The sequence below is a fragment of the Plectropomus leopardus genome, chromosome 16, assembly GCF_026936395.1.
Source record: "Plectropomus leopardus strain MGB_pleo_1.0 chromosome 16, ASM2693639v1, whole genome shotgun sequence".
Lineage (NCBI taxonomy): Eukaryota > Metazoa > Chordata > Actinopteri > Perciformes > Serranidae > Plectropomus > Plectropomus leopardus.
This window is the reverse complement of record NC_142191.1, coordinates 6814906-6842892: the sequence shown is the minus strand read 5'-3', so window position 1 is coordinate 6842892 and position 27987 is coordinate 6814906. Positions and strand designations below refer to the sequence as shown.

Here is a 27987-nt window from a genome sequence, read left to right as displayed (position 1 = left end):
CTCAAAAGGAATCTGTCATCCAGATATGAATCCTGCATGATAACTAGATTATTCTCTCAGTGCTGCAGCTCACAACAATGTGGTGTTCACAGTGACATAAAAAAACACAACTAGACGGAGATGTGAGAGCAGATAATGCTCACACGCAGGTACGTTCGGTACACATGCAGGCGCAGACACGTCTGTGTGCACACGTGCTCGCACCAGGTATTTTAAGGCAACGTCTCATCTGTTTTCAGACATCAACAAGAAATAAACTGGCAAAATTGTCTGGGGATTTGGAATCAGAGCGGCGCCTACAATTGATTCTGATGTTTGTCCACTCTCTCTGCATCCAAATTAGGACACAAAACACATGCAAGGGACTGTTAGTTATTTCTGAGATGGGAAGGGGTGGTGAAAAACTAAGGAAGGAACTTCAGATAATTGTTTAAGCACTTGGGAGGGAGTTATGTTTCTTTTTTTGGCTTAGGAGAGATACATTCAGCCTTAATTGGTTATATTTTGTATATATTTTAAATATCCACAGAACCCCAGAATTCGCTTGTGCGTTTTAAAGGCATGTTTTCTTAAAAACAAATCTCCAAAATCAGATCATTTCTCATGGCCCGAAACTGTAAAATGCTGTTATTTATTTTGGAGACAGGGTCATAAGTCACTCAGGGAGGCTCAAGGAAATATATTCGTAACTCCAGGGAGGGTCATGATTTAACAGCCCATTCTCATTCTGAAGTTGTCAAATACCTCCGCTTTGGATGTGCTTTTGGCAAACAATCCCGACACCAACAGCCACCTTTCATGTGCGCATGAAACACCCCTGGACGACATCAGCTGAGAACGCAGCCAGATAGAAATGGTCCAAGTGTTATTATATGCCATTAGACAGCACCTGCCACAGCAGCCTGATACGTGGACAGGCCATAGGAGTTAACGTAATCAGTCATGTCTGCACAATACGCCACAGAATGGCGTCAAGTTGTCAAATTAAATGTTGCCATAACAACGTTATATAAGAAACAAACCCCGAATTTTCATGTGGGAGTCCGATGTTTGCTTGCTGTCTGAATGTGACACCTTTCTACACTCTTACCATGTGCCTCCCTTTCCTAACCATCAATGCCAGCATTTGTTGTTTGTTGCCATCCCAGCGTTTGTTGCCATGTGCAGTTGTTGCCATGCAGCATCATCCCACCTTGTTTTTGTGTTGATATCATGGTAGCAGCATCCTGAAACGTAAAGAGCAGACACAGAAGGATACCTAGAGTGTAATGTGTAGACATTTCTACAGAAGCCCAGAATGGACAAACCAAACACTAGCTCTAGATAAGACAGCCCCTCCGCCGTGAGCAGCTTCAGGAAAATACACACATTTTTAACGTGAAACTGCTGTATTCAGTGCTCTTACCCGTTTCTGCACCTTTTTTAACATGTAAGATTATTTCTTTATTTGCCATTTTACTTAATTTTTGTCTTCTTCTGTTTTGTTTGTTTTACATGTTGGAAATGAAAATCTATCAGATCAAATCAATCACCCGGTCTTTTTCAGCTCCAGGTAAAAACCTCCATAAATACTGAAGAATTTCTGATTGGGTGAAGTTTGAACTGGTTGCAATACACAATCCTCACCGCAAGATGTCACTAAATCCCCCCTTAATCTTACACAATGTTCCTTTAATGCAATAGAAAAGGGAAGCGGGAGTCCAATATGTTTTTTATGTTATGTAATGTAGTGGCAGCACCCTATGGCTATGTGTATGTTTAAGTGCACATGTCGGTTTAAGAATGCAAATTATTGGTTCAGTTTTGTAGACATAAGTTCCACATTAGAGCTGCTTCTGCTGTGTGCCTCTCTTGCTGTTTGTGTTCAGTCATCTGCTGGCTCATGCCTCCCACATGCTGAATACTCAATCTGACCACTATGACTCTGTAAAATACAAATTCACCTCATACACCCTGTGAAAATGAAACTCCTTTTTGTATCAGTGAACTTCACAGTAAAGCAGTTCAAGAAAATGAAAAAACGGGCCAAAAATTGACAAAACCCATTCCTATAGGGAATTTGAACTCAGGATGTTGTTCTTTAAACACTCTGCGAAAGGTTACATACGCAACTTGCATACGTGGGCGTGACATTTTTGACATCCCTCCGCAAGCTGTGTGGGGAGTTGTTTCCAGAGCGATATGTATTCAGCGCTTTAGTTCATCTGTTGTTTGCTTACAATAAAAAATACGCCTTCCATCACCTTTTTGTCACCCCCCCCCTGCTGTTTTTTTTTAAATACTCACCAGAAGAAATGCACTGTATATGGAGCCATTTAAGGAGGGAAAGAAACGTCGTCCTAAAAAAATACACAAAATGTACCCAGTAGAAGTTGGAACATTTCAGGAAAGTCACAAAATGATAAAACAGCACAGTGTCTGAGTTGCAGTTGGGTACATTTTCATTACAGCAGGGGAAAATTGCCAGTGCCAACGGCCCTTTCATTTAAAGATAGAAACCATCAGGGATCTAACAGATGTCAAAATTCTGACAGGAAACTCAGAGCTTCTGTCGAACATCCCATCGTCTGCAGAACAATAAAAAAGTACAGATTTGGCACAGTCCCACGGAGCATTTGCAGTTTTGCATTCAGCCAGCCACACTCCATGTCAGATATTGTGATCATCAAGTCCTACGATTAAGTTCCTCCTATTGTGAGATCACATAAGCAGCGTGCTTGCGCTGTTGAGAACTCCCTTTTCATGCATATTTATATACATGTCATGTTCTGATTATGAGTGTTAAATTTACATATGCCTTGCACACTGTCAGTCCCTGTCTGCCTGTTTGTCAGCTGCAAATCTTCATGATTACACATTTATTTGCATCCATAAGTGAGGTGAATACGGCATATATCTAATTGCACACACTCGTGTCGCTGTGTGGCCCCCCTGTAGACCTGTTATAGGCTGAGCACATCTTTGCACACTTTGTGTGTTCTACACTTAATCACATACATCATGTTTCCATACAGATTAAGAACACTTCAGTCAAGTGCTGTCCATGCCCAACTGTGCCTTCATTTCCCACTCTCAGCAACTGACTTTTTACCGCACACAATGCTGTTTAAACAAGTAATTAAAAAAAAATGCACTCAAGTATACATAATCTAAGTACACTTAGTGTTCCTCATGATTTATTTACTAGAAGTGTGTTATTTTGATGTATTAACATTATACTTAATATTCTAATGTTATATGTTATTAGTGCTACTTAAGAAAAATTTAAGTGTACTTGACTGTACTTTTTTGAGACACCATTAAGATGAACTTAGATATATTTTACTACAACATTTATTACTAATTCTTTACTTTTTTAATTAATATAGCCATATAATTAAAGTACACTTGGAATTAATTAATTTTAACAAATTCTGCACATAAATAAATTTAATGTATATTACAAGAGTACAGTTAACTGGAAATTTGATCAGAATACACATAAAGTAGAGAAAAGTATGTAGACATGTACTTGAGTATATGTAACAATTCAAAATTTCACAAACTGGCTTGATTTTTTTTTTAAAAACATGGGAAGAAGGAAATAAGCAACATGAGAAGAAATGACTCAAAAACTTTTGTGTTTATCTTAAAAATATATTTAAAAATACACTTTTTAAGATGTGATTTAAAACAGATGTCATTAAGATCCACTTAAATGTAGTAAAAATAACTATCCTATTTATGCAATCCTTTAAATGGTTTTTCAGTGTTTTTATAAAAAGTGTTCTTTATTTTAAATGTATTTTATATTGTATATCAGGGCACCTTTGAAAAGGTATAATCAATTGAAAATAGTTATAGTGGTAATTTAGTGTACTTATGGAATGTATATACATAGGTATACTCATTTTCAAGCCCTTTGTTATATACTACCAGTATGTTCTTATTAGTTTAATTTTGCTTCACTCCATTGTAAGTATATTTAAGTATTCTTACAAATAGTTTCTATTTCAGTGTAAAAGTGCAAAAACTACGTCAGTATACTTTAGTAAAATGTCATTTAATTACACTTTATTAGCAGGGTATTTAAATATACTTACAGACATTGTGCTTTAAAGTTAGTTCATGTTAACCCAGGACTACAAGTGCATTTTTAGTGCATCACAAAAAGCACACTTTTAGTACATCTTTAATACATATACTTTTGATTAAGTCCAGTTTAGAGTGCTTTTTTCCTGGTGATGGCGCCTGTCTTTCTCTGAGCTGTAATGACATCACAGTCAACTGGCCGGCTCAAGCGTGTGTGGCCATGCGGGAGACAGCAAGCAAGTGACATTTTAAAAAAACACTTTGCTGCAGCAGTGTCGTGGGTCGTCCGCTGCTGTTGTTTGGAGCTGAGTTATACTCTCTTGTTTCATTCATCTCACAGATAGCAGCCTCAGCTCCCTGTGCTTGAGCTTTTTTCACAGCTGCAGTGAAAGTCCATTACTCCCTTGCAATGTTAATCTCGACACTTCCTGCTGCTGTTTAACAGTAAAAGCCTTCCAGCGGTGCGGTATACCGCTCGGCTGCAGCTCAGGTATCAAGCTCGAGGGAAATCTGCCTATATTGTCTTTTTCTTCTTATCTATCATTGCTTTTATTGTTATGTAGGTTAATGCTGCTTATGTCTCAGTGTGCTCATCTTCTATAGCTTTTGCACATTTTTAATCATATGTTTTTTCTTTAATGTGTTGTGTCCAGAGTATGTTTTATAACCTTCATTTAGTTTATTATTAATATGCTGTTTTCTTTGATGTGCGGCATTACTCGCTGCTGCAGAGATTAATGTTGTTGCGTTGCATCAGAAATAATCAAAGCGTGAACAGTCAAAGATATAGAACATGGGATGCTGTGAATTCATTGCTATGATTAAAGATTTAGAGAAATAGAACATAAACTTCAGTTCTACACATTGCATTGCTCACTAGCCAGCTGCCAATTTAGTGCATTTCCTCTTCCTGTGATGATGCACGGACACAGAGGGGACGTCAGCAGCTCAAGTTGAATTGACTGACCTGACTTTGTCTCTCAGTGCTACAACAGGAAAATTGATTTTTTGTGTGCAACTATGTTGGTGAGGCTTAATGCCAGGCTTTCATGCACCCATCTGTCGCCGACTACTTTTCAATATCATAACCACCAATTAGGTAAATTGTTCGGAGTACACTGCTAGACGAAATTGTTTGGCAAATACCAAACACAGCTGCAAGCTAGTATTTATCTATTTACATCTATTTTTTCAACTATTTTTGCTGGATGAGGCAACATTTCTGAAAAGAAAACCAAAATCCTCAAGAAATTTAAGCTGCTGTCATGACGGACACCACTGAGCTGTGGGCAAGCTGCAGTATTTGTGATATAAGGACATTTTTGAGTTGCAGTGACCTATTTTTGAAATGAAAACTCACAATGCTACATGTTTATTAACATACTGGCACTAGTTGGCTTTTTGGCCTCAGAAACTTCTATCATAAAAGGTCCAGTGATTAAGATTTAGAGGGATTAAGTGGCAAGTTTTTTTTAACGTGAGCTGAATGGCGGCTGAGATCTCTTCCTCTCCAAAACAAACGGATCAGGTGATTAAAATCAGTAAAAACATTGAATGTAGCAGTTTCATGTGACAAATCAGTGTTTCTCCAATGCTGTTTGGCCTGTCAGAGTTAGTCCCCACTAGCAGAGCACCTGCTAATACTCACCTTTTTTCATGGATAAAAAAAGATCCAGGTGTTCAGCAGGTTTTTACCAGGAGCTGAATTTTCCGCAGAGATCCCTTCCTCTCCAAAACAAATGGACACAGTGATTTAAACCTGTAAAAACGCTGAATGTAGCAGTTTCATGTTAGAGATCATTGTTTCTCTTATGCTGTTTGGCTCTGCGTGGAGGGGCTGCTTTCTATGTTGGCCGACATGAGCCTGTGTTTGGTTTGTCCATTCTGGGCTTCTGTAGAAACATGGCTGTATGGCAAAAGGACCTGATCCATATATAGATATAAATGGCTTATTCTAAGGTAACAAAAACAATGCTTATTTTCAGATGTTTATACACTAAAGAAACACATATTTAAAATATTATACTATATTATATTATATATTTCTGCCAATGTATCCCCCTAAATCCTACTGCTTAAACTTTTATTTTATGTTTACCTTTAACATTTAAACATAAAGTCTTCCCATATACTCAATTATGATTAGACCACTTACATATTACTTTGTCACTATTGAATGTATTCAACCTTTTAAAAAATAAGCAAATGTGATATCTCATTTACTATCTGAACAGTGATCAGACCGAGGAAGGCGTCCTGGTTGTGTTTGGAGGTCCAAAGTTTCTTAAATATTTTACATGGCAACATATATTCTTTATGGAAATATAGCAGCGACACAGACCACGTTCTAATAATAACACTGAAGGTAGTCTAGGTGTTTTTTTTCTTATCTTTTAAATAATCTACTACTAAAAGGCGTTTTAAATCTGAAATTACCTGATTTCACTCTTTATTATGACACTGGATTAATTGATGCATTAATGTGTTCATCACTTTAATGCTGCAGTTGGTAAAGCTGGAGCTTTTTTTTTTTAGGCTATATAGGGTACTGCTGGATAGCTTGTGAATTTACCCCCTAAGGATCATTTAAGTCTTATCTAAACTGACAATAATACATCATAATTTATTTGTTAAAATTATTTTGTGATAATAATCTGGATTTGTAAATTTGCTTCCCAGGCAGCACCCTCTCGTCGGCCCTAAATTGCTGTGCTGCATGGGTTTATTTATCAAATATATGTATTGGGGTTAAATTACAATGTTTTAGACATAGTGAAGTTGATGAATAAAATTGCAATGAAGTGAAATATTCTGTGGTGGAGGAAGTAGTTAGATCTGCTATCTGTTACTTTTAAGTTCTGGCTATTGACAATTTACTCAAGTAGAAATAAGTACAATCAGGAAAATGTATTTAAGTATTAAAATTACATTCTATCATTGAAAATACTCAAGGAAAGTAGCCTACAAGTACCCCAAATTTGTAAGTGTAATAGGCCTACTTGAGTAAATGTACATGTGTTACACCCCATAATTGAAAACACACAAGTAGAGCACAAGTACCTCAAAACTGTAGACCTAAAAATATAGTAGTGTTGAGTATATGTACTTCGTTACTTCTCACCACCGACTATTATTTCCGTTTCCTCAGGTCACAGTTATTTGAAAAGTGGTGAAACAGCGCCTCCCGCATTGTAACGGCTGGTAGATGTTAGTCGGTGTTGTGGTGGAAAGAGGTACTGCACCCGGTGAAAACAGACGGACGCCAAGTGAAAATTGATTAGAAAACGTTTGGAAATGTCAAACTGTCAAATTCGGCCGTTTTATGGACTCAGCGCTACTTTGGACGGACAGGACTCTGGAGAAGAAACTGCAAAGGACTTTTAAAAGAGTTGGACTCTGGCTTCTCGTCAAACAAACTGTAGAAAGTTATCTTTATCACCGAAATTGTACAACACGGAGGAGTTAACGTTAGCTCGTGTTAGCCAATGTTACTTTTAGCTAGCAGCGATTGACGGTTGGAGATAAAACTAACGTTTACCGTGGCAGCAAAAAGTAACGTTACAGGAGTTATATGACCACTTCATGGATGGAGTTAAGCTTCAAAGGTGAGTCAAAAAATCTCTGTTTCTGCATGTTTTTACCAGCTGCCGGTTTAATTGTTAAAAACCCTGTATTGTTGACATGTTGTGGCTAATGTTGACCAAATGTACGGCAGCTGTTGTGTTATTTCCCGTCTGCTCTACAGAGACACAATAAGCAGAGAATAGAGGAACATCGTTTAAGTTTCTCCTTTAATCAGAGTTTAGTAAAACTAGGTTTAAAATGAGTAAATCCAGATTTTAAATCGAGCAGAGCTCTGTTGCGTCATTAAAAATTAATCTCGGTTAAGCCAAGTTTATTTATTTAAGCAGAATTTAAAATGAGTTTAAACAATAGGGACACATGTCATATTGTCAAATTTAAAAAAAATAAACAAACACTTAAATAAATAAATAAATACATAATCAGCGGGCTGTGGGCACCTGTAAGTGTAAAAGACAGGTGAAGGGGGGATGTTTACTGTTTAAACATTTGCTTTTCTGTAAAAATAAACATGACATTGTTGACAGCCAGCTAAAAAATTGTTAGGTTAAGTGAATTCAAGATGGATTGGTGGAGAGGCTCAAACTTTTCCTCCTTTGAGAAAAACTTGTTGACCTAGAGCATTATTGCCAAATCATAGAAAATAAAAATTGACAACAGCGTTGGTGGTATAGCTGGGTTTCTGTCCCAACTATGTTTGACCTAATCTTCCTGCTCAGCTCCAAAAACAGTCTCCTTGGTGAACCTGTATGTTGACAAAAATTCAGTCAAGTGGGTCGAGTTTGTCTCTCAAATTTTTCCGAGGAACTTGATTATTTTGCTCAGTCCATCTCAGAAAGGCAGCTACAGTCAAAGTTAAACCTCCTCAAGTGTAGGTGCAAAGTTAACTGTGGATCACAGTTAAAAATGGGGTTTTAAGTTTTAGTGCAATGGGATTGAATTTAATTTTTCTTAATTTTAAGATAGTTTTAAAGTTTGGTGCAACAGAATTTGAATTTAAAACATGATTGAATCAGTTTTAAAATGTAATCATTGTTGATGCAATCCAGGGAGCAACATTGATTGTAATACACCACAATGGAGCTGTGTTGCAAACCAGAGTTTGTTAACTTTGGGAAAATGACAGCGTGTCCTACTTTACAGCTTGTGCTTTCTTTGCTGACCTGTCTGAGTGGCTGTCTCACAATCTTTTCCTGAGTTATATCACAGCTTAAACAAGCACTCACTGGTTCACAGTCAACTGGAGCCCCTAAAGCAACAGCAGATCCCACTTTGTTGTGTAAAGAGACCAGGACTGACACTGACTTCAGAAAAGTTTACAGTTTCCATGACCTGTTAAGTGGAAGTCTTATTTTTCAGTCATTTTTATATGTTACAGATAGGAGTGCAAATGACAAATTTCATCATGATACAATGTAATATCAGTGCTTTGATTCAGATTCAGACAACTTTATTGATTCCAAAGAGGGCAATTCATTTGCAGCTTGCCCTTCCCACAGTCACCCAAACAACATCCAGTATGAAGCACAGATCAGCAAACAAACAGAGATCGATGAAGGACAGCAAGATTAAGTTAAGTAAGGTAAAATAAATAGCAATAGAAATAAAGGAGTTAAATGAATAGACATTGTTGCAAGTTATCATAAAATGTAAAAGTCATTAAATTATCATTTAAAATGACTGCTGTCTGAGTTTAGTAACCAGATCGCAGATGAACAACGATACCAAATTTGTTAACATCAAAGTCTTTCACAATCCGATTTTGTTTCAATTCAATTCAGGAGCCTGCGATTGATATGAAACAATATCAGTTATTATCCTCATTGTCTTTTTTTTGGCTGCTTGCCATTATCTACCTGGCGCTAGGCTGCAGAACTGCTTAAAAATATGATTTGTACCGATGTTTTCTCTTTGCATTGACAATATTGGTTCATCAATCATAGAATTGATATGCTAATCAAGAGTGCTGCTTCCTTACATCCTTAGTTACAGATCAGCTGATAGTGATGGATAACATTTTATTTGACCATATATCTAATTTTATATCTTGATTTTGATGATAAGGGGGCATGGTACAAATCAATCATACCTTATGTGAAAATGGCATGCCAATATCTGCATGGTTCCCATGGATCCTTAAAAAGTATTAAAAACATTGAATCCACTAATCCAAATAAAAGGCCCTAACTGGCATTAAAATGTCCTAAATCAATTTTTTAAATTCTTAAAAATGCTCACACTGGTGAAGTAGCATTTTTAGGATTTTTTTGTCTGACATTGTATTGCAAAAGCTCAAAATAATGGGTAACTTTAAAAATAATGCTAATTAATTTTTTTATTAATTAATAGTAATTTGCCTCTTGAATTAACATCAACAAAACATCATGTTTTATCTTTCAATAGCAAGTTTAAAAATAAAATAAAATTCTCCCTAACCTCAAATAATTGATGGTTTTGCTTTCTTGTTTTTTTTTTACGTTTTTCTTTTTGAAGCCTTCAACAAAGGCTTCTGTAAAATTGATCTTAAATTTTTTTCCAAATTGCATTAAAAAGTCTTTAAAAAAATTGCCCTACACAGTAGGAACCCTGATCTGCTGGTACTGATGATGTGCTGATATTATCGCGGGTCCCTAAAAAACTCGTTTCCACAAAAAAAAAGCCAAAAAAGAATCTCTCTACTATGTATGTAATCAAAAGATGAGATGGGTGTTGTATGCTGGTTTCTTTGTGTTGGCTCCAGAGCCGGTTTCTTCCAAACGGTCAGAGGTGCCTGCCACAAACACTCAAAGCCATGTCACAACACATACTATCTGTGGCTGTTTAATTCCCTCTGAAGCAGCTTCCTCAAATTGTCTACTTCCAGTGTAACGCAAGCTAATCCTTACACGCTTGTCAAGTCCCCACATTGTAATGCTGTGTCTTTTGCTTGGAAGGCTGCCGCATTAATTCAGTCTCACCTTATTCTGTGAATGGAAAGGCATTAAAAGTCTCCCAAGTCCCTCATCCTTTTGTGCCACTCTCCAATGGTAATACCCAAGTATGAATAGAAATGTTATTTCAGTAATTTGCCAAGAATCACATTTAAAAAGAGGTCCCATAAAACACCCTGCACTTGAAGAAACCCTGAAGAACAAGATGATTGCATATTCTCGTGTGTGCGCTGGCTGTTCTTATCAGCTGATTAGATAGTTTAGGCAACAGCAGATTCATTTTATGAGGCACAAAAGGGTCATTTACATTTTGTTATTGCATCCAAGGGTCATAAATGTCACTTGGGCATGGTTTAGCATTTACTGATTGGCATTTTTTTAGGGGCTTTGCCCAAAAAATGAAGTTTAAAAGGTTCCAAATGGACATAAACCTTTTAGTCTGCATTCAAATGAGATTTTCAAGATTAGCTGACAACTAACATTTCCTCATGATGTTGCTCCTGTAACAAAATGTTTATGTAATGTATGAACGCTGAGCTGTAACTGTAGCCAGTCCCAGATTTTAGCTGAAGGCATTTTTAGACTCCAAGGGAAAAGATGCTACACATTAATGGGTTCTAATTGCTAAAATCGTGCTGTGTTGCCCTCTCAATCCTGCATGAATAATATTCTTTTCCAGCGGATCTCTCCATATTGAGTTGATGTGCATACAGCGAGGGATGGGATGGCTGAAACAGATCAGAGTTTTGTTGTCAACAGAGCAACAGTCTGATTACAGAGTGATGATCATGCCAGGCACTGTCCCAATCTGGTCAGGTGTACTCAAGGCTGAGCACTAAAGAGGAGGCAGGCTGTAATTTTTGGTCAGGCTAATGGGCTATTTCTCACCTCTGCAGAGCATAACTCTGCCATCTGCTGCAGGGAGTCTCTCTCAGTGCCTCTCGTCCTCTCTCTGGAACGGGGAATGGACAAATGGCAACCTGAGAGCCGCACTCAGCAGCTGAGTACAGGACTGAGCACACATGGACTCTTTGCTATTCTCCCTCACCTCATACTGCCGCTCCCCCATCCCTCCCCTACTCCTTCCACCTTTGTCAATTTTAGTTGTATAGCCCAGTGTCCCAAATCACAAATATGCCTCAAGGGGCCCAACAATCTGTACAGCATTCAACAACCTTTATCCTTAAGCCGGGCACACAATGTGCGATTTTAGAAATGTTGTTGTTTATTCCAACCTGAGTAAATCAAATACAGTGTAAAGCCAAAGCTCACAATCGGTGTGCTCACACTGTATGGTCCAAACGTCAAGCCACGACCTGAAAGCTCACACTGTAACTGTAAAAACGGCCCCTGAAGACAGTCCTGGCTATTGACAGTTGTCAATAAAGATTAGTTTGAAGGCTCCGAGGCAGGTATTAGCAGCAATGCTAACAAGGCAGAAGCATGCTGCCTTGATAATCCGTGCAGTCCTCTGTGGTGTGAAAGACATGGACAGCTAACGTTCCTTGTTGTGCAGCCTAGCCTCTGTATTTTCTGTCAAGCGCCATGTTGCCATGGCAGATGCTCTGTTAGTGCAGGCGCAGTGAGAAAAAAAGGCACTGCCGACATGTCAGAAACTCATTTAATCGTCAGATGGCCGTTTGGGAGCAGATGATTGGTCCTGTACACTGCACTGCAAACGATGCCCGTCGAAGCTGAAATTCAGCTCTACTCTAAAATGATTTGTGTGGCTCAAAAATCATGTCAAAAATGGGCTAAAATTGTTTCATGTATGCTTTGCTTTAGACTCATGTTTTGGATCATGAGAAAAATCTTCCAAGAAACCTTTAAGTGGGACAAAAACATGGGATAATCCCTAGGAAAAGCAACAGAGGACTTAACCGTCTAAACTATGCACAAACTTGAAACTTTGAAACTTTTTCTGACAAAAGCAGCAATTATGTAGAAATATAACAAACACTTTCCGGTGTCACTGGATCTTTGTCACAGAGTCACATTCAAGAACTCGACTACAAAACTGGGCACAAACACAACGTCTCGACAGGCGCCTCACTTCTCCTTGCAGTCCTTTTTTCCAACTTGTTCTAGACGTCTGAACTCTAGCCCCGTGCTAAAATAAGACGAGGCAGATCAGGCGTCTGCTTTGTGCCTCGGCCCACTCTGTTAAGTCTTCTGCAGTGAGCACAGATAAGCGAACCTGGGAGAGATGCTATCGGACTGCTGGGTTAAAGAAACTGACAACTCCATCACCCCTAGTCAGATCAGAAGGGAACTGGAGAGCAATGCATATAGAGCAGTTCGAGATGTATCCTTATGATTCTCTGTATGGCCATTATGCTTCTCTGTGTGACGCTTTGCACAAGATATAACTGCATACGAGGGCACTGACTGTATGCAGGCTGTGAATAAATGAGGGGGAGGGGAGGCGTTCGTAGCTAACAGTCTGACATGACGCCCTAATGTGCTGCAATTCATCTCGGTTTCTGTGAACGTTAGTCACACATTTACTGGGTAATACTGCGCTGTGGATTGTGTATTATTACAGATCATTTGAGGAAGTTCATTTGAGGAACCCCATGAACTTTTTAGATGATATTTGCCATCCCTGGATTAGATGTATTAGGAAATAAGACTACAAGTTTGTCGCTGAAATGTGAATCATGATTTGAGATCACGATTCTCTCACACTTCTTTTTTTTTCCAACAAAAACCTTTATTTCACTCTTAGATGCTCAAGCATCTACATGCACAAGCATGTAAATAAAAACACAAAATATTGTACTTATAAAAAATGGGAACTGAGGAAATGCTTCCATAAGTAAGGAAACACCAGAGGCAGGATAAAACCAATAGATAAAAGATGAAAACAAATAAATAAATAAGGAAGCAGATAAAAGGATAAATAAATTACATAATAATAGCAATAAAAATAAATAAGTAGATAAGTAATTGGTAAAATATGTAAACTGTAAAAAAAAGAGGTAACTAAATGATAAAAATAGAAAGTAAAATGAATAAATATGTAAAAAAAAATAATAAAATGATGAAGAAGGTAGTAAAATTGTAAATCTGACTAAAATAGATAAATAGTCAACAAATAAATAAAATTCAACTAAAAGCCAAGCTAGGAAGGTATATTATAGTGCTTAAACTTATGTCTCATGTAACAAAACAAAACCTCAAGTTTTTTTTGCAGTTTTCATTTATTAGTGTAGAATATCAAAGTGATATACTTAAATACTGCTGAATATAAAAATGGAATGTAAAGTTACATCTTTAGTATAAATAACACATACACTGACTATTAAATGACGCGCTTGTCTTGAGTTCACGGGGGATTTCTAGTTAGTTGTGCACTGGCTCTATGCAGAGCCTGCATCGCTCTGCAGTTACACCTCCAAAACAGTAGTCGGCAGTGGAGATTCTGTGATGTGTTGTTAAGTTTGATTGATTCAAAAACACTCCTTAAACACACATTAAGCATAGCTTCATAGCAACAATATCAAACACAGGTAAATAATTTGGCCACATTACAGCAAACAATATTCACAGACAAAACACTTGTCATAGACTAGACATGTTGTTAACACAAATACAACATGCTAACATTTTAGCACAAACCTATGACCTTTTCTGTTCTATAAATTACCCTTGTGGCTAGCAGAGATATCCACTACTCAATGAAGCCACAAACAACAGCAACATTTAACAAAGGTAACGTTATAAAATTCAGCTCAATAACAACTCACATGGTTCACTGACAAATCTGTTGTCTCTTACTAGACACCTTTTCCATATCAAATACAACATGCTAATGTGATTAGTACAAACAATGGCATATTACATAGTATAAACTAGCCCATTGGCTAGCAGAGATTTAAGCTGCTGTAAAAGAGTGGACATGTCCTACAAATTCTTCCCAATTAAAAGTCCCACGTTGTTTTGTTATTTAATAGCTTTTATTGTGAAGCAGCCAAAACAGGATATATTGGGTTTTCATCTTCAGTCAGTTAACACTGATGCATGGGGAAATAGGAGCGAGTGAATCGTTGTCATTTAGAACTGAGATTGCATAGATGTGTGAATCCAGATTGTGATTTTTCTCTCGATTAATCATGCAGCGCTGTAGATCATCTGTTGATCATCTGAGGAGGTTAAGAAAGTTATATTTTCAGGTGACATTTGCCTCTCCTGCCCAGATTACATGTGTTAGGAAACAGCTTTTAGTGCACTCTCTGACCTCAGGAAAGTGGCAAGGTGAAATGTAGAAGGTTATACAACTACAGGCCAGTCCAGGAGAAGAAAATTACAACAATTTAGCAGAGTGACAAGCCAGGCCTGGAGGCACAGAGCCATATCACTCATGTTCCCTCATGTATGACAGCCGGGGCACACTGCCCTCTCTGCCGCCTTTGGAATACAATAACAACAGCACATAGTGTGTCTGTGTGTGCATCTATGTCAGCCTGCGCCCATATGTGCGAGAGCATGCTGTATGCACACAGACTGTGTTTATATGCATGTGTAAAGGCGCAGTGCTAAAGCCAGCCTCAGCTCTGCAGAACAAGGGGAGTCATGTTTCCTCTGATGAGCAGCACAGTCAGACGATTAGGCATTGTTTTTGTAATATGGTGGCGTTCTGCCTCCAGCCTGCAAGCTGAGGCTGAACACAGAGGCATCTGTATCCACATCCTCTGAGTAGTCTGAACATGTACTTGGTATTCCTGATAGGACAGAGCTGGCTAACTGAGCTTTCCTGGCAGTCTGGCAGATCTGTAGAACGCAGCTCTGGGGTGGTACATTAGAATAGCAGTACAAAAAACAACAGCAGCTATGCATAGGCTCTGAGTCAACTGAATGGGCTGCGTGTTCATGACAGGAGGAGAATAATTGGTCCAATTTATGCCGTGTGGATTTATGGCAAGCTGTCGCACATTTGGTGCAGGCCTTCATGTTTTTTCTTCGTCTTCGATTTGTCATTGATGTGTCAGGGTTGAAATAAATGGGAGCGCATAAACATGTGTGCTGCTTTGAATGTCGGTAATGTTGCCGCGAGAAAAACAGAAAAATCTGTGTTTGTGTGCAAACAAACAAATTAAGGTAATCACAATATTTTCATCTTGCCATTAAACCCAGTAAAACAGCCCGAGTGGAAAGACGGAAATGGGATTCTGGTGACTGCAACAGAAATCAAAATGTGTCATCAGCATCATAGTGCATTCGCTTATATCATTTCAGTATATCCCAGAGCCAAGTCCGACTTAACTGTACTGTGATCCCGTCTCTTGCATATGGATTGCGTCTTAGGTCTTTCTGTGCCGCAAGGTTTTAGGAGTGTTAGCCTGAGAGATCAATGAAATGTACTCCAGTGGAAGCAAGAGTGAAAAGCAGATCCATGTACTCATTACTGTCAAACATGAAGAATAATGAATTCTTCCTGCGGACTTGTTATGATGATCTGTATCAGTGCATCTATCAGCTCAGTTCTGGGCTGCTTATTTGAAATACTAAGGTGAAAAATATGTATGTGACTGTGTATTCATGCACATTTACATCGGCCATGCAAATGCAGTCATAGCACAAGCATGATAAGCTTTGAGAAATCCCAACAAGGTACTTTGAATCTAAGAATATGTGACAGTTTCTTGAAATGTGTGATTTTTGTGGCGTACATGGACAAAAAAAATGCCTCTATAGTTACGGTTGTGAATATTTAGGGTCAATTTTGCCTTGAGGTTAGAGTAATCTATTATTCCATTAGTATTTTTTAGAAGAGGGATGTCCCAATCCAATCCAGATCAAAATCGGGCTACTTTAGGAATGCTTTAATGGCCCATGTATGTGTGCTCGAAATATGCATGTCAGATGTCAAAAATGCCTCATGATGCTCTGTGATTATACACAAAAGCCATTCATATTTTTGAGGTGGTTAATTACCGGTGAAGCACATACTATATGAAATATAGAAACTGCAGCTAGGTGTTACAACTGGGGACAGTTTAGCCCCACTTAAGCAAAGTGTTGCTTTTGGTTAAAACTGGTTTTCAACTTTAGCATTTTGTTCATGCTGGAGATGGACGGAAGTAAATCTTTCTACCACAAGAAAACAACATTGTACGGTTGTTGTTTGAGAAAATATTGGCTTCATACATTAATTAAAACAAACAAATTTGTAGATACAAAATAATGTAGAAACGTGGTAGAGGTAAAGTCATTTATGAAAAAATAAAAAGCATTAAAGGAATGATCATTTGTACATCAATTACTAGCCTTGTGATATGTTAAATTTGTGAAGAAATCTTCGGTTATTCTTGCATGCTTTCATGTTGAATGAAGAATCCAAAAATATGGAAAAGTGTTGATGAATTGAAGTAAAAGGAATCAGCCATTAACTGCTACAAAATAAGCTCAGAAGCTCGCACACATTTTGTGCAGTATAATCCAAGTCTTATTTATCCAGTTGTACTTTCCAAACAGACAGACCTTTCTGCCAGGTCACTGAAAGGAAAGAGAAACATATCTATGCTCGACAAAATTAATAGTTTTAAGAAATTTTTAGTAATTTTATGTTGCTGAACATGGTGCATGGAACAAGTTAGTTGTTTGTATTATTGAGTGACTGGAATTATCAAGAATTTTCTTAGTTTTTGGATTCTTCGTTAACCGTCAACCACTTTGAGGCATGCAAGAAAAACAAAGTTTTATTTTCAAATTTACTGTGCAAGAAGTTGATATACAAATGGTTATTTGAGAGGTGAAGTATTAAATTTCTTGTTAAATTTTAATGACATTATATTAAATAGAAAAATATGGACTAAAGTTGTTAGGAGTCTAACTTTAAACACACTTACAGCAGAGCTCTTTTGTCAGCAAGGCAACAGACAGTTCTTACCAAGACTTTGTAGTAAGGCGCAGTGTGTATTCCCAGGCCACTGCAGTCATAGGTTACCCGATGGGTGGCATCACTGGTGTCCACTGCATCGATCTGACCTGTGAACAACCCATTACAGATAACTTGGAGTGGAGCTGTAGGACAAAACAAATGCTATATCTTCTAAATTAACTTTATTTTGTTCCCATTGCTAAATTGCTAGACCCGGTTTGCTGTATTGCAGCTGTGATTTTGTTGCTTCTCATTAAAGAGGCTTCAGTTCTGCTATAACGTCCTTGAGTAAGACACTTGAAAATCAACTCTAAAAACACTGATCATTTCCCAGATTGATGGTGAAATAATAATTTGTCATTTCCAAAATATTTTAACCTAAATGTTTACTGCGAATCTACTACAGTAAGAATCATCAAAACTAAACTCTGCACAAATAACAAATACATTTTACACTATTCAGATTACAGGGTTTAAAGTAAACACAGTAGCCTTATATTTCTTGTAGCATCTGCACGTGCGCTCATTGATCTGGGCATGCTTCGGTTTCACCTGACAAACACCTAACCATCCTGTGACAGCTGCAATCATGAGGCAGTGCTGTGGGAGACAGCCTGGGAGCTATTGATGGCTGCTGAAGTGGAAATATGGAACTTTTCCTCTGTTCTCTGCAGCCTGAACAGGATAAATTGTAGGATTCATACTGAGAGTCTCACCTTCGCCCACATCACCGAGGCCTGCTGCTGCTTCCTTTACAGAAGCTCCTCGCATCGATTGCTCTGATATCCCCCTGCACCCGGCGTTGGTTGAAACTGAGTGTTTTTTTCCATAGAAGATTAATAAGAGGCACAGCGGAGGGTTGCTGGAAACGGCAGATGAAAAGAAACACGGTTCAGAGAGAAGGTCGTTGGTAGACCCTGCACACCTTTAAAAGAGCATGTGATCGCTGCATCACATGGGCAAACGGCAGTGTGGGGAGATAACATTAATACAGTTCTTTTGTTTCACCCTTCAAAGACACACAAACGCTCGATTGTTGTTATTTTCTGTGAGTTTTGTTCTCTACTCTCAGCATGAAGCATGTTCTCTTATTCCCCAGGTAACTCTGGGAAGACCAGATTAATCCCGGAGTTCTTTCCGTCGTCCCAACATGCCTCCCATTCCTCATGTCTGTTGGTGACCTTTTCTCCGCCGGGTGCACAACAGTTATTTCAGTAATAACTAAGCATCATTCAAGTCTACACTCTCAACAGCACCAACACTCAAGAGTGTTTTCAAGTTATCGGTGTGGATTCAGCAATCAGTTGTTTTTTAAGCATGGCGGTTTTCTGCTGAAGTACAAGAATGTGCAAGATTTAAAGGCTGTGAGGTTGTTAGAGGGGAGCAGCAGATGGATAAGGACTGTCTGTTGAGTGGCTCCAGGAAATTAAAACTGTCTTTATTACCTCTCATTCTCATCCTCTACCACCCGTACACACTCACACAACACACCACTATTACCACTACAATACAGCCAAGCGTGGCAGCTCCCAAAGCTCAGACAGAAAGAGAGTGAGAGAGAGTGAGAGAGGAAATGTCAGGATTATATGAAAGCGTGAGCCGTAATGAGATGATAATGGCTTCTCCCATGCTGACAAGTTGACAGAAGGATGAACAGGCTTCTGGGATGTTGCTGTCAATAACCTGGTGAAGCAGATAAAATGACATTACAGTCAATTAGCTCTCGAGTTTGCATGGATGCATCCTGTAGCAGCGCGTTGGGTAACGCAACACTTGAACCCCCACAAATCACGATGACACTTGCTGTTTTGCTGTCACAAGCACGGCCAAACATGTTTTACATTCTATAAACAAATAATGTAATATTTTAAACATTTGCGCAAATGCTAGATTAGAAATGATGTTTTGATGATGGGTAAAATGGAATTGCTCCTCGCATATCAATTTCGCTTGATGTACAACTTTTTTTTTTATGTCCTTCAAAAACCAAATGAGCAGCAGACTGAAAATAAATGGAGTACGTTGACAGTGTAGGGTGAATTATTTGATTAAAACACCTCAGTGAATGCACAATATCTCGCCCTTCACTTCAAGTGTTAGCCAAAGCTAATTTTTGTTTTCTTTAATGAAAATTACCTCCCGTTTCACTTTTAAGCGCTTTCAGACCCAAACTGTACTCCTTCCAACAGAAATTAATGCACAGACACCTTGAAAAATAACCGGAGCACAGGAGAAAAAAAAAATGTAAGTCACTTTTTTTTTGACCCCAAGTGTAGAGTCTGTTTCATCTTGGTAAACTCACCTCCACTCCTCTCCACTCCCCTTTCCTTTTCAGTGCGCCTCTCGCTCCCTCCATGCGCTCAAATCACCATCTGGGAAAGCCTGATAAGCTCAGAGGCAGACACCAGCATTTGGGCGTTGAGTTGAAGAGCTGCCTTGAGACAGCCGGTAGGTTAACCCGACCAATGCACAACCTTCCAAGTATGGAGGTTACAGCGGCACACAGTTCATTCCCTGCCTGTTTGTTTCTGTCCGTCTTGTTCATGTGTCTCTTTGTCTATATATTGCTGTCCCCCTTCTTTTAATTCCTCCTCCATTTCCACTCAGGAAAACTCTGCGACTGCACCCTATTTAAAGGAAATTGAAGAGATTTAGGTTGGACATATTTGTTAAAGGGACTTAAAGTATGTGTCATCCTGCAGGTGTGAGAGATTATCCTCCCCCTGACAGCTTACGTCGTCCCAATCTAAGGAATTTTCTCTACTGAAGGCCATAATTAAACAAAGCTCATGTTTATTCATTTGATCCTTAAACCGAGACATAATTAACACCGGAGCTCACTTGTCACAAGCTGGTGTACATGTGTCCAAACTATTAGTCACAACCCGCTTTGTTAAAATCCTACATGGATGGGATTTCAGTGTAGTTCGCTAAAGGTCTCAGAAAAGTGTCTGACACACATAAATACACTTGCAAATGATACTTTGCGAGACCCCAGTGTGTCAGGAGCGCCTGCACGTATTTAATGTGGTTGCAGTTTCCTTCGTGAGGGCTGGAATTCTCTGTGGTGCTGTCCATGGTCCTGAATGGCAAAGACTGCCATTAAAACCCCCTTAGAGGTCCAGTTTGAAGAATTTAGGGGGGTATTTTGGCAGAAATGGAATATATCTTAAGTATGTATTCTTTACTATATAATCACCTGAAAATAAGAATAGTTTTGTTCTCCTTACCTTAGAATGAAATGTTTATATATACATGGGAAGCAGGGGCCTAGTTTATGGAGCTTGACATTGCCATGTTTCTACTAGGGGTCGACCAACATTGGTTTTTCAGGGCCAATACTAATACAGATTATTAGTAGTTAATGAGACTGAAACTGATGTTGCATTAACAATAAAAATGAATATAATTTCATTAAAGTTTATAATTTGGAATATAAGAAACTCCAATACAAAACTTTCTCAAAATGCCTTTAGCAAATGTTTAAACAAAACTAAAACATTTAACATCATACACAGCAAGTTCCCAGCAACATTTTCTATTTTATAAAGTCAAGAAAAAATGGAAATTAAAAAAGAAAAAAAATTGAAAATTAAAAAAGCTCCCTGAAGTTTTACAGAGTAAAAGTTCCTCCCATGCTCCCTAGCACTTTTTAATTAATTACTTTTATCAGTGATCACTTAAATAAAATGCTGATACAGATAATCGGCAAAACGCCAAATATTGGCCCTGATGATCAGCCAGGCGGATAATCTGGCTACCCTTAGTTTCTACTGTATTTTCTATAATTCGGCTTTCTTTGAAAACCTCCTGTCTAGATCTTAAGTTCTCAGAGAAAAAAGTTACTTAACATCAGCATGTGTTGGACTAGCAGCCTGTAGCATCATGCCAAAGTGCGTCAGAAAAACATGGATTTTTAGACTGAAACTGTTTTATTAGCTTTATGATCACCTCAAATCACTGTGACCATTTGTTTTGGAGAGGAAGAGACCTCTATGGATAATTTGGCTCATGGTAAAAAAAAACTCCTGAACATCTAGATCAGAGAAAGATAAACACATAAACTTATCAGAAAAAAGAGGTTCATATTGTGGACTAGCACCTCATCCCCGAAATCCCAAACTGCATCAGAAATTCACAGGTTTGTAACATGAAACAGCTGTATTCTATTTTTAAAGTTGTTTTAATCTCCTGTTTTGTTTCTTGTGGAGAGGAAGAGACCTCTGTGGATAATGCCGCTCCTGATGAACAAAGAAATTCTAGCTGAAAGAAGTTTTACCTGTTTGCAGTCTACAGTTCACCGCCAGACGGCTTCAAATCCCACTAAATTTTACACACAAAAAAGTGGCGAGTAAGAGAAAGTGTTTTGGAGTTAACTCCAAAACACTCTTTCTCTTACTCGCCACTTTTTTTGTCCTTTTTGTTCTATCTCTCTCTGTCACACACAGAAGCATATGTGCGCACACAAAGACCATATTCCAACTAATTAATGAAATTGTAGTTGTATCTAAATATAATCTGAAGGCTACCATCTGAATGTGGCAGCTGGGGGAAAAGTCAGGGAGGACCCCCGGGGCCGAGCGTGTCCGTGTTTCACCTTAAAGGACTCTCGGTGTGTTTTTCTTCTGCTCTCCCTCTGTGCTGCTCCCTGACCTCATAGTGGGCTGCACTTACACTGTGATTTCATGATGAATACTGCAAGTGACAAAGAGCATTTCTGTTGTAACCTCCATCATAATTTTGCTGCATCAAACAACAACATTGAATTAATGATTAAATAAATTAGTAAGTCCCAGAAATAACATTTTGAATGGATTTAAAGTGTGGCTATGTCACTTCTGAAAGAGAGAATAATATGTTTTTCAGTGTAAAAATGAAAAGTTGAATGCATAAGCAGAACTCACTATTGCTAATTTTTCAGTACATTTAGTGATTCTGCTGCTTAGATCTTACTTAGTCTGGTATGAGTGGTAGTTTATGATGGCTAGTATTAGTAAACTTTATATAAACATTGCTGTATAATGGACATCATTGAGTCACAGACTTCATGACTCTTCTCAACCTGTGCTACTTTAATTCTGGGTTTTTGCATTTAGCATTATCCTATAATTGTTGCTTCTGTCAGCTTTATGGCAAAGGTTACATAGTCCTTACTTTAAAGAAATTTGCATTGTCTTGTGTTGCAGCAACTAACCAGTATTTTCACTATTGATTAATCTGCTGATTATTTTCTTGATTAATCAATTAATGCTGCACAATTTTTCCAAATACTATATAAATCCCAGTATGGCCAAGTACAATATCTAAATTGCTGGGGCTGCTATTTTTTTGATAAAGGTAAAATGTGTCATAACATTAGGAAAGAAGCATTGTGGTGTGACAGAGATGGCCCAGCCTATAAAACATATTCCAGCTGTAGGGTAACATGCTTGTTTGAGATAAACTCAAGTGAAATTCTCATCATGGACATCATTTTTTTATATTTTTTCAGTGAAACTGAAATGCAAAAATATCCATTCCTCCTTAAATTGTGACACTTATTGCAATAACCATCAGAAATAATCGCAATATGACTTTAAACTGGTTTACAAAATATATATAATATAAAAAAATATATATATTATATAAAAGTTATAAAAAGATTAATTAAAATGGTTACCCATAGAGCTTAAATGATTGGTTGATTAATCATGAGTTGATCACAGAAAATGCGTTGGTAGCTGTTGTGATAACAAAGTAATCGTTTCAGGTAATTTTAAAGCAAAAATAAAAGTTTGCTAGTTCCAGCTTCTTGAACATGAATATTTTCTGTTTGTCTCGGTCTTCTATGATGGTAAACTGAGTATCTTTGTCTGTTGGGCGGCTGTGGCTCAGGAAGTAGAGCGGGTCGCCCACTAATTGGAACATCAGCGGTTCTATCCCCAGCTCCTCTGGCATGTAGAAGTATCCTTGGGCAAGAAACCCCAATTTGCTCCAGTGACTGTGACACTAGTGTGTGAGTGGTTACCTGTATTATGCTTCTTATGTAAAAGCATAATATCAAAGCGAGTGTTTGGAAGACTATAAAGGCGCCAACAAGTGCAAGTCAATTTACAACTTACCATGCTGATTGGACAAAACACTTTCATACTCTAAATGAACATTTTGCTTTTTGCTGACATTTTATAGATCTAACAATTATTTAAGGAAATAATAAAAGATTTACTGATAATGAAAATAATTGTCACTTGCAGCCAAAGTTGCCAAAGAATCTTCTGTTGATCAACTAAATGTTTAATCAGCTGATAGTTTGTGCTATAGCAGCAACCCCGAAAATTTGATCCAAACTGGCTATCACAACAGACCCGACATCTTCTCCACTTTTTGTAAATATTTCAAATAAAGCAGGTTTTCTATATGGAATGATATATGTGGATGAACAAATTAAAGAAAGGAGCAACATTAGGTGTCCTAGTAAGATGTTAACCCACCAAAAATGGCTTCAATACTCCTTGGCATGAATTCTTCTTGAAGTCTCTTGATCTCTACTTGAGGGATGAAAACCATTTTTCCAAAAAATATTTCCTCATTTTTTGTTTTGATGATGGTGGTGGAGAGCGCTGTCGAACATGTCAGTCCAAACAGAATCAACTCGGTGGGCTCACTATTTTTATACTTGCCACAGAGCATGATTGGATGTTAACTGCCTAATTGTAGCATGCAGTGCAGCTGTTTGGAAGCATCTGCATTTGTTATGTTTCTCCACAGATATTTTCATTCAGGTCTCTCACCCATCCCTATATGTGGATGTATATATACATATATAACATAACACCTTCCACAGCTCTTGTTATCTCCATGTTTAAACATGCCTAACACTTAACAGATGTCCTGTAGGCAACATCATTTACATTTGACAAGTTCTGTCAAAATTTCTGCACTCTATAATCAGGCTGTCAGCTCAGAGTAGGAAAGGCAATGTTCACTGTGACATGAAGCATTTATAACTTCACTGCCCACACACACGCACACACACACCTGCATGGAGACAGACAGCTAGTCAAGTCAGAAGATCAAACAGCATGAAGGGTCCAACATAACTGATGGCCTGATAACCTGGAGCAAAGTAAAGTTTATGCCAGGCAAGCTGATCGACCGGCCAATCATCAGTAAAACTCAATCAGCCAGAAAAACTCTGATCTACTGGCCGGGGGGACCAGAGGGGGAAATATGTTAGGCTGGACACTCGACATGGGATATCTCGAAATATCTTGGACTCGCTGTTGGCACACACGTCAAAATCCCCACATGGAAATATCCAGATGGCTATTTTGTCTCCAATGCAGCTGATGTGGAACAAAACCTTTCAAATGTCTTGTCAAAGGATGCAGGTTCCTTGCCATGTAGCCAATCCTGAAAAAAGAAGAATTTATCCAGATTTATTTACAATATTTATGACGAAAGTTGGTATGGGCATTTTAAGTAACTTCCATTAGAGTACCTGCATTTACTTTTTATAGAGTACTTGAGTAGAATAGGAATGTAAATTGGCCAACAATGGAAAATATCTGCAGGTTTAGATTTATTTGTTAAAGAATCAGGCCTCATTTAACCTTTAATACCATATAAACAAACACAATACCATATAAACAACGCAGCAACTGGCAGCTCACATGTGGGAGGCTAGGCAGCGATTACTCTATGTGTTATAGATATATACATGTATAAATATACACTGGTATCCAAATGCCTAATTATTCTTACCCATCACTAGAAAAAAGCAGAGCCCAGATTGAACAAAGCCCAAAAATAGCTAATAATATGCCACTATTTTGTGATAAATGGTGTACAAAATTTGACATTGAAGTCTCATCCAGTTCGATCCTCTTTTTTTATGCTCAAATACCAAATGTAATGGCGAAGTGGTATTGGAAATGTTTGGCATTTTTTGCTTGAAAAAGGACTCTTGTATTATTTATTTATTTCTCAGTAGATCAACTGTGCACATATTACAAGAGGCCACATGTTTGCCTGTACTTGTCCTGTCATCATGTTCTTTTCACTGCCCTCCGGCACTCTGCTAACAACTGCTCTATAATGGCAGCTCTGAATGCAACCAGGCTTTTTACATGATTGCCGCTACATTATGCGTTTGTCAATATGTTTACGTGCTGCTGAACTGCCTCCCATTCAAAGCATTATCTAAATATTCATATCAAGCGATCCATAACATCACTGAATCAGGCTGTGACCTTAATTTAGAAGAATGGGAATGTTTTGAGGCGTCCTAATGTCTGTACTCACAGATGTGTCTTTCTACTCGGGCCTTTCATGGATGGCTTTGAAACGTCTGCCTTTGTGGTGCTCGCAGCATCAAAACATGTCAAGGCATTCCCTCTGAGGACTATTGAGTCTTTTGAATATTTGTTCTTTTTCATTTTTATTGACACATTGAACCCCAATCCAAAATTGCAGCCCTGCGTCCCCTGGTAGCAATAAACACATAAGAAGCAATTTTATTTAAAATCATCTTTGCTTCAACCCACAAATTTAAACATTGCTTTCTTTTTGACTCCAGTTCATGTGTTTCAGTGTCTTGGCATGTCTCTTGAACCATAGAAAAACTGATTAAATATGTAGTCGAATCTGCATGAACTTTTTCATATGAATCCGCTGCAATGAGAAGTCTGCCTTTGCGAGCATCCCTAAATGGACTGTTCCACAAGGCAAGACGGGGCATCCCAGAGGAAATCTAAAGAGATCTAGACAACCCTTCCTGGACACTCACTTATTCATGTGGGGATGTGGGAGGAAGCGGAGAGGGATACAAGGCGGCCCAGTAAGCCGAAGGCTATATGGTCTAATGCAATGCAGGATGAGTGTGCTGAAAGGCTTGCAGGACAGATATCAGATAAGGTCAGGGAAAAAGGGATTTGCCATCCATTCCTGGGGATTTGATAAGTAGACCATTGCCAACATGTCCCCTGTAACACTGACACCTCGGGCTTATTATGGGGATATCAAAGGTCCGATGGGCAGCAGAAATTAGTTGGGTTGACTCTGCATTGGTTGGTTATACCTATGGCTGACTGATAGTTTCACTGATGGGTCATTTAGAAGATTTGTTCTGAATTCAAAGACTAAAAAAAGTTTTTGAGAAATGCAATTTGCGGGAATGAAATGACATTCCACATGTATGTTACACAGGGTCATGTGAGGGCCATGGCTAAGATGGTGCTGAATATCTTTCCCTTTGTAAGCTACACAGTCACAATCAGAATCAGAAATAACTTATTGATCCCGGGGGAGCAGTTGTGGAGAGTTACAGTCGCTCTGATGTGTGTGCACTATGCTGAATATATAAGTGTGAAAAACTATAAATGTAGGAATACAGTACTATCAGCACTAATATGTGAATATTTGAATCATAATATGACTGATGTGCAATGTGCATAAGGTGTGTACAATTAAAACTGTGCATTTTGCTACAATGCAATGTGTAAAACTGGTATCAAGTTAAAAATAAAAACATATGTACAAAGCTACAACACTGAACAACAAAGATATACATAAGCAAGAATTGCAATAAGAATACATAAAATGTCTAATGTGTTAGATATAGCCTACATTCAAGAGTTGAAAGAACATTGCATATTTGTCTGATTGCACAGGAGAAATGCTTCGGTTGAAATATTGCACAACATATTGCAGTTAAGACAGTGTTATAAAGAATTATTTCATCTTAAAAACCCTAGAATTCTTTATATCTCTGCCTTAACTGCAATATTTGGTGCAGTATTTCAATCACAGCAATAAAGAAGAAAAACTAGAATAACCACCTTGTGGTTGTGTGCCTCTGTGAACCAGACAAGTTGCAGTTGCAGTTTACATTCCTGTTTGTCCAGACACGTATGTAGCTATGACAGTTGGCAATGCTTCAAATTTTGCTGCAAAGAAGTTGCATATTCTAAAACATGGAGGCTTCACACAAATCTTACCCCAGACAGCACAATCTGACTAAATCTCTCCCCGTCTGTTACTAAGTAATTGCATTAAATAATGGCTAGACGAGTGTTTTTGCAGAACATTAAGATGTCACAGTGAAGTTGACCTTTGACCCTTTGTCATTGCTTCGTCATTTTATCCTCTTAGACAGTTTTGTAAAATTTTGTCACAAGTAGTGTGACTTGTGGCTAAAACATGTTTTGTGAGGTCACAGTGACTCTTGACCACTAAAGTCTAATGAGTTCAACCTGAGTCTGTGCCAACTTCAGGGAAATGCCCTTAAAGCCTTCTTGAGATATTGCATTCACAAAAATTGGATTGACATGAGGTCACTTTGACCTCGACCTTTCATCTTTTCCATCAAATTGTAACACTTCACCACTGAGTCCAAGTGGAAATTCCTTCTTGAGTTATTGTGTTAACAAAAAAAGAGGTCACTCTGACCTTTTACAACCAAATTCTAATCAGTTCACCCTTAAGTCAAAGTGGATATTTGTGCCAAATTTGAGGAAATGTCCTTAAGGTCTTCTTGAGATA

At 38.2% G+C, this 27987-nt stretch overlaps 1 protein-coding gene across 1 annotated transcript in view; it reads left to right on the top strand.

The window, feature by feature from the left end:
* The first annotated feature begins 7288 nt into the window (after nucleotides 1–7288).
* The window catches only part of LOC148186803 (uncharacterized), a 96313-nt gene continuing 75614 nt past the window's right edge, over nucleotides 7289–27987 (top strand). The window contains exons 1-2 of the mRNA XM_088089599.1: nucleotides 7289–7676; nucleotides 19802–19914. Of these exons, the coding sequence (XP_087945725.1) occupies nucleotides 7654–7676; nucleotides 19802–19914 (136 nt within the window). The 5' untranslated portion in view covers nucleotides 7289–7653. The remainder of the gene's footprint in view (nucleotides 7677–19801; nucleotides 19915–27987) is intronic.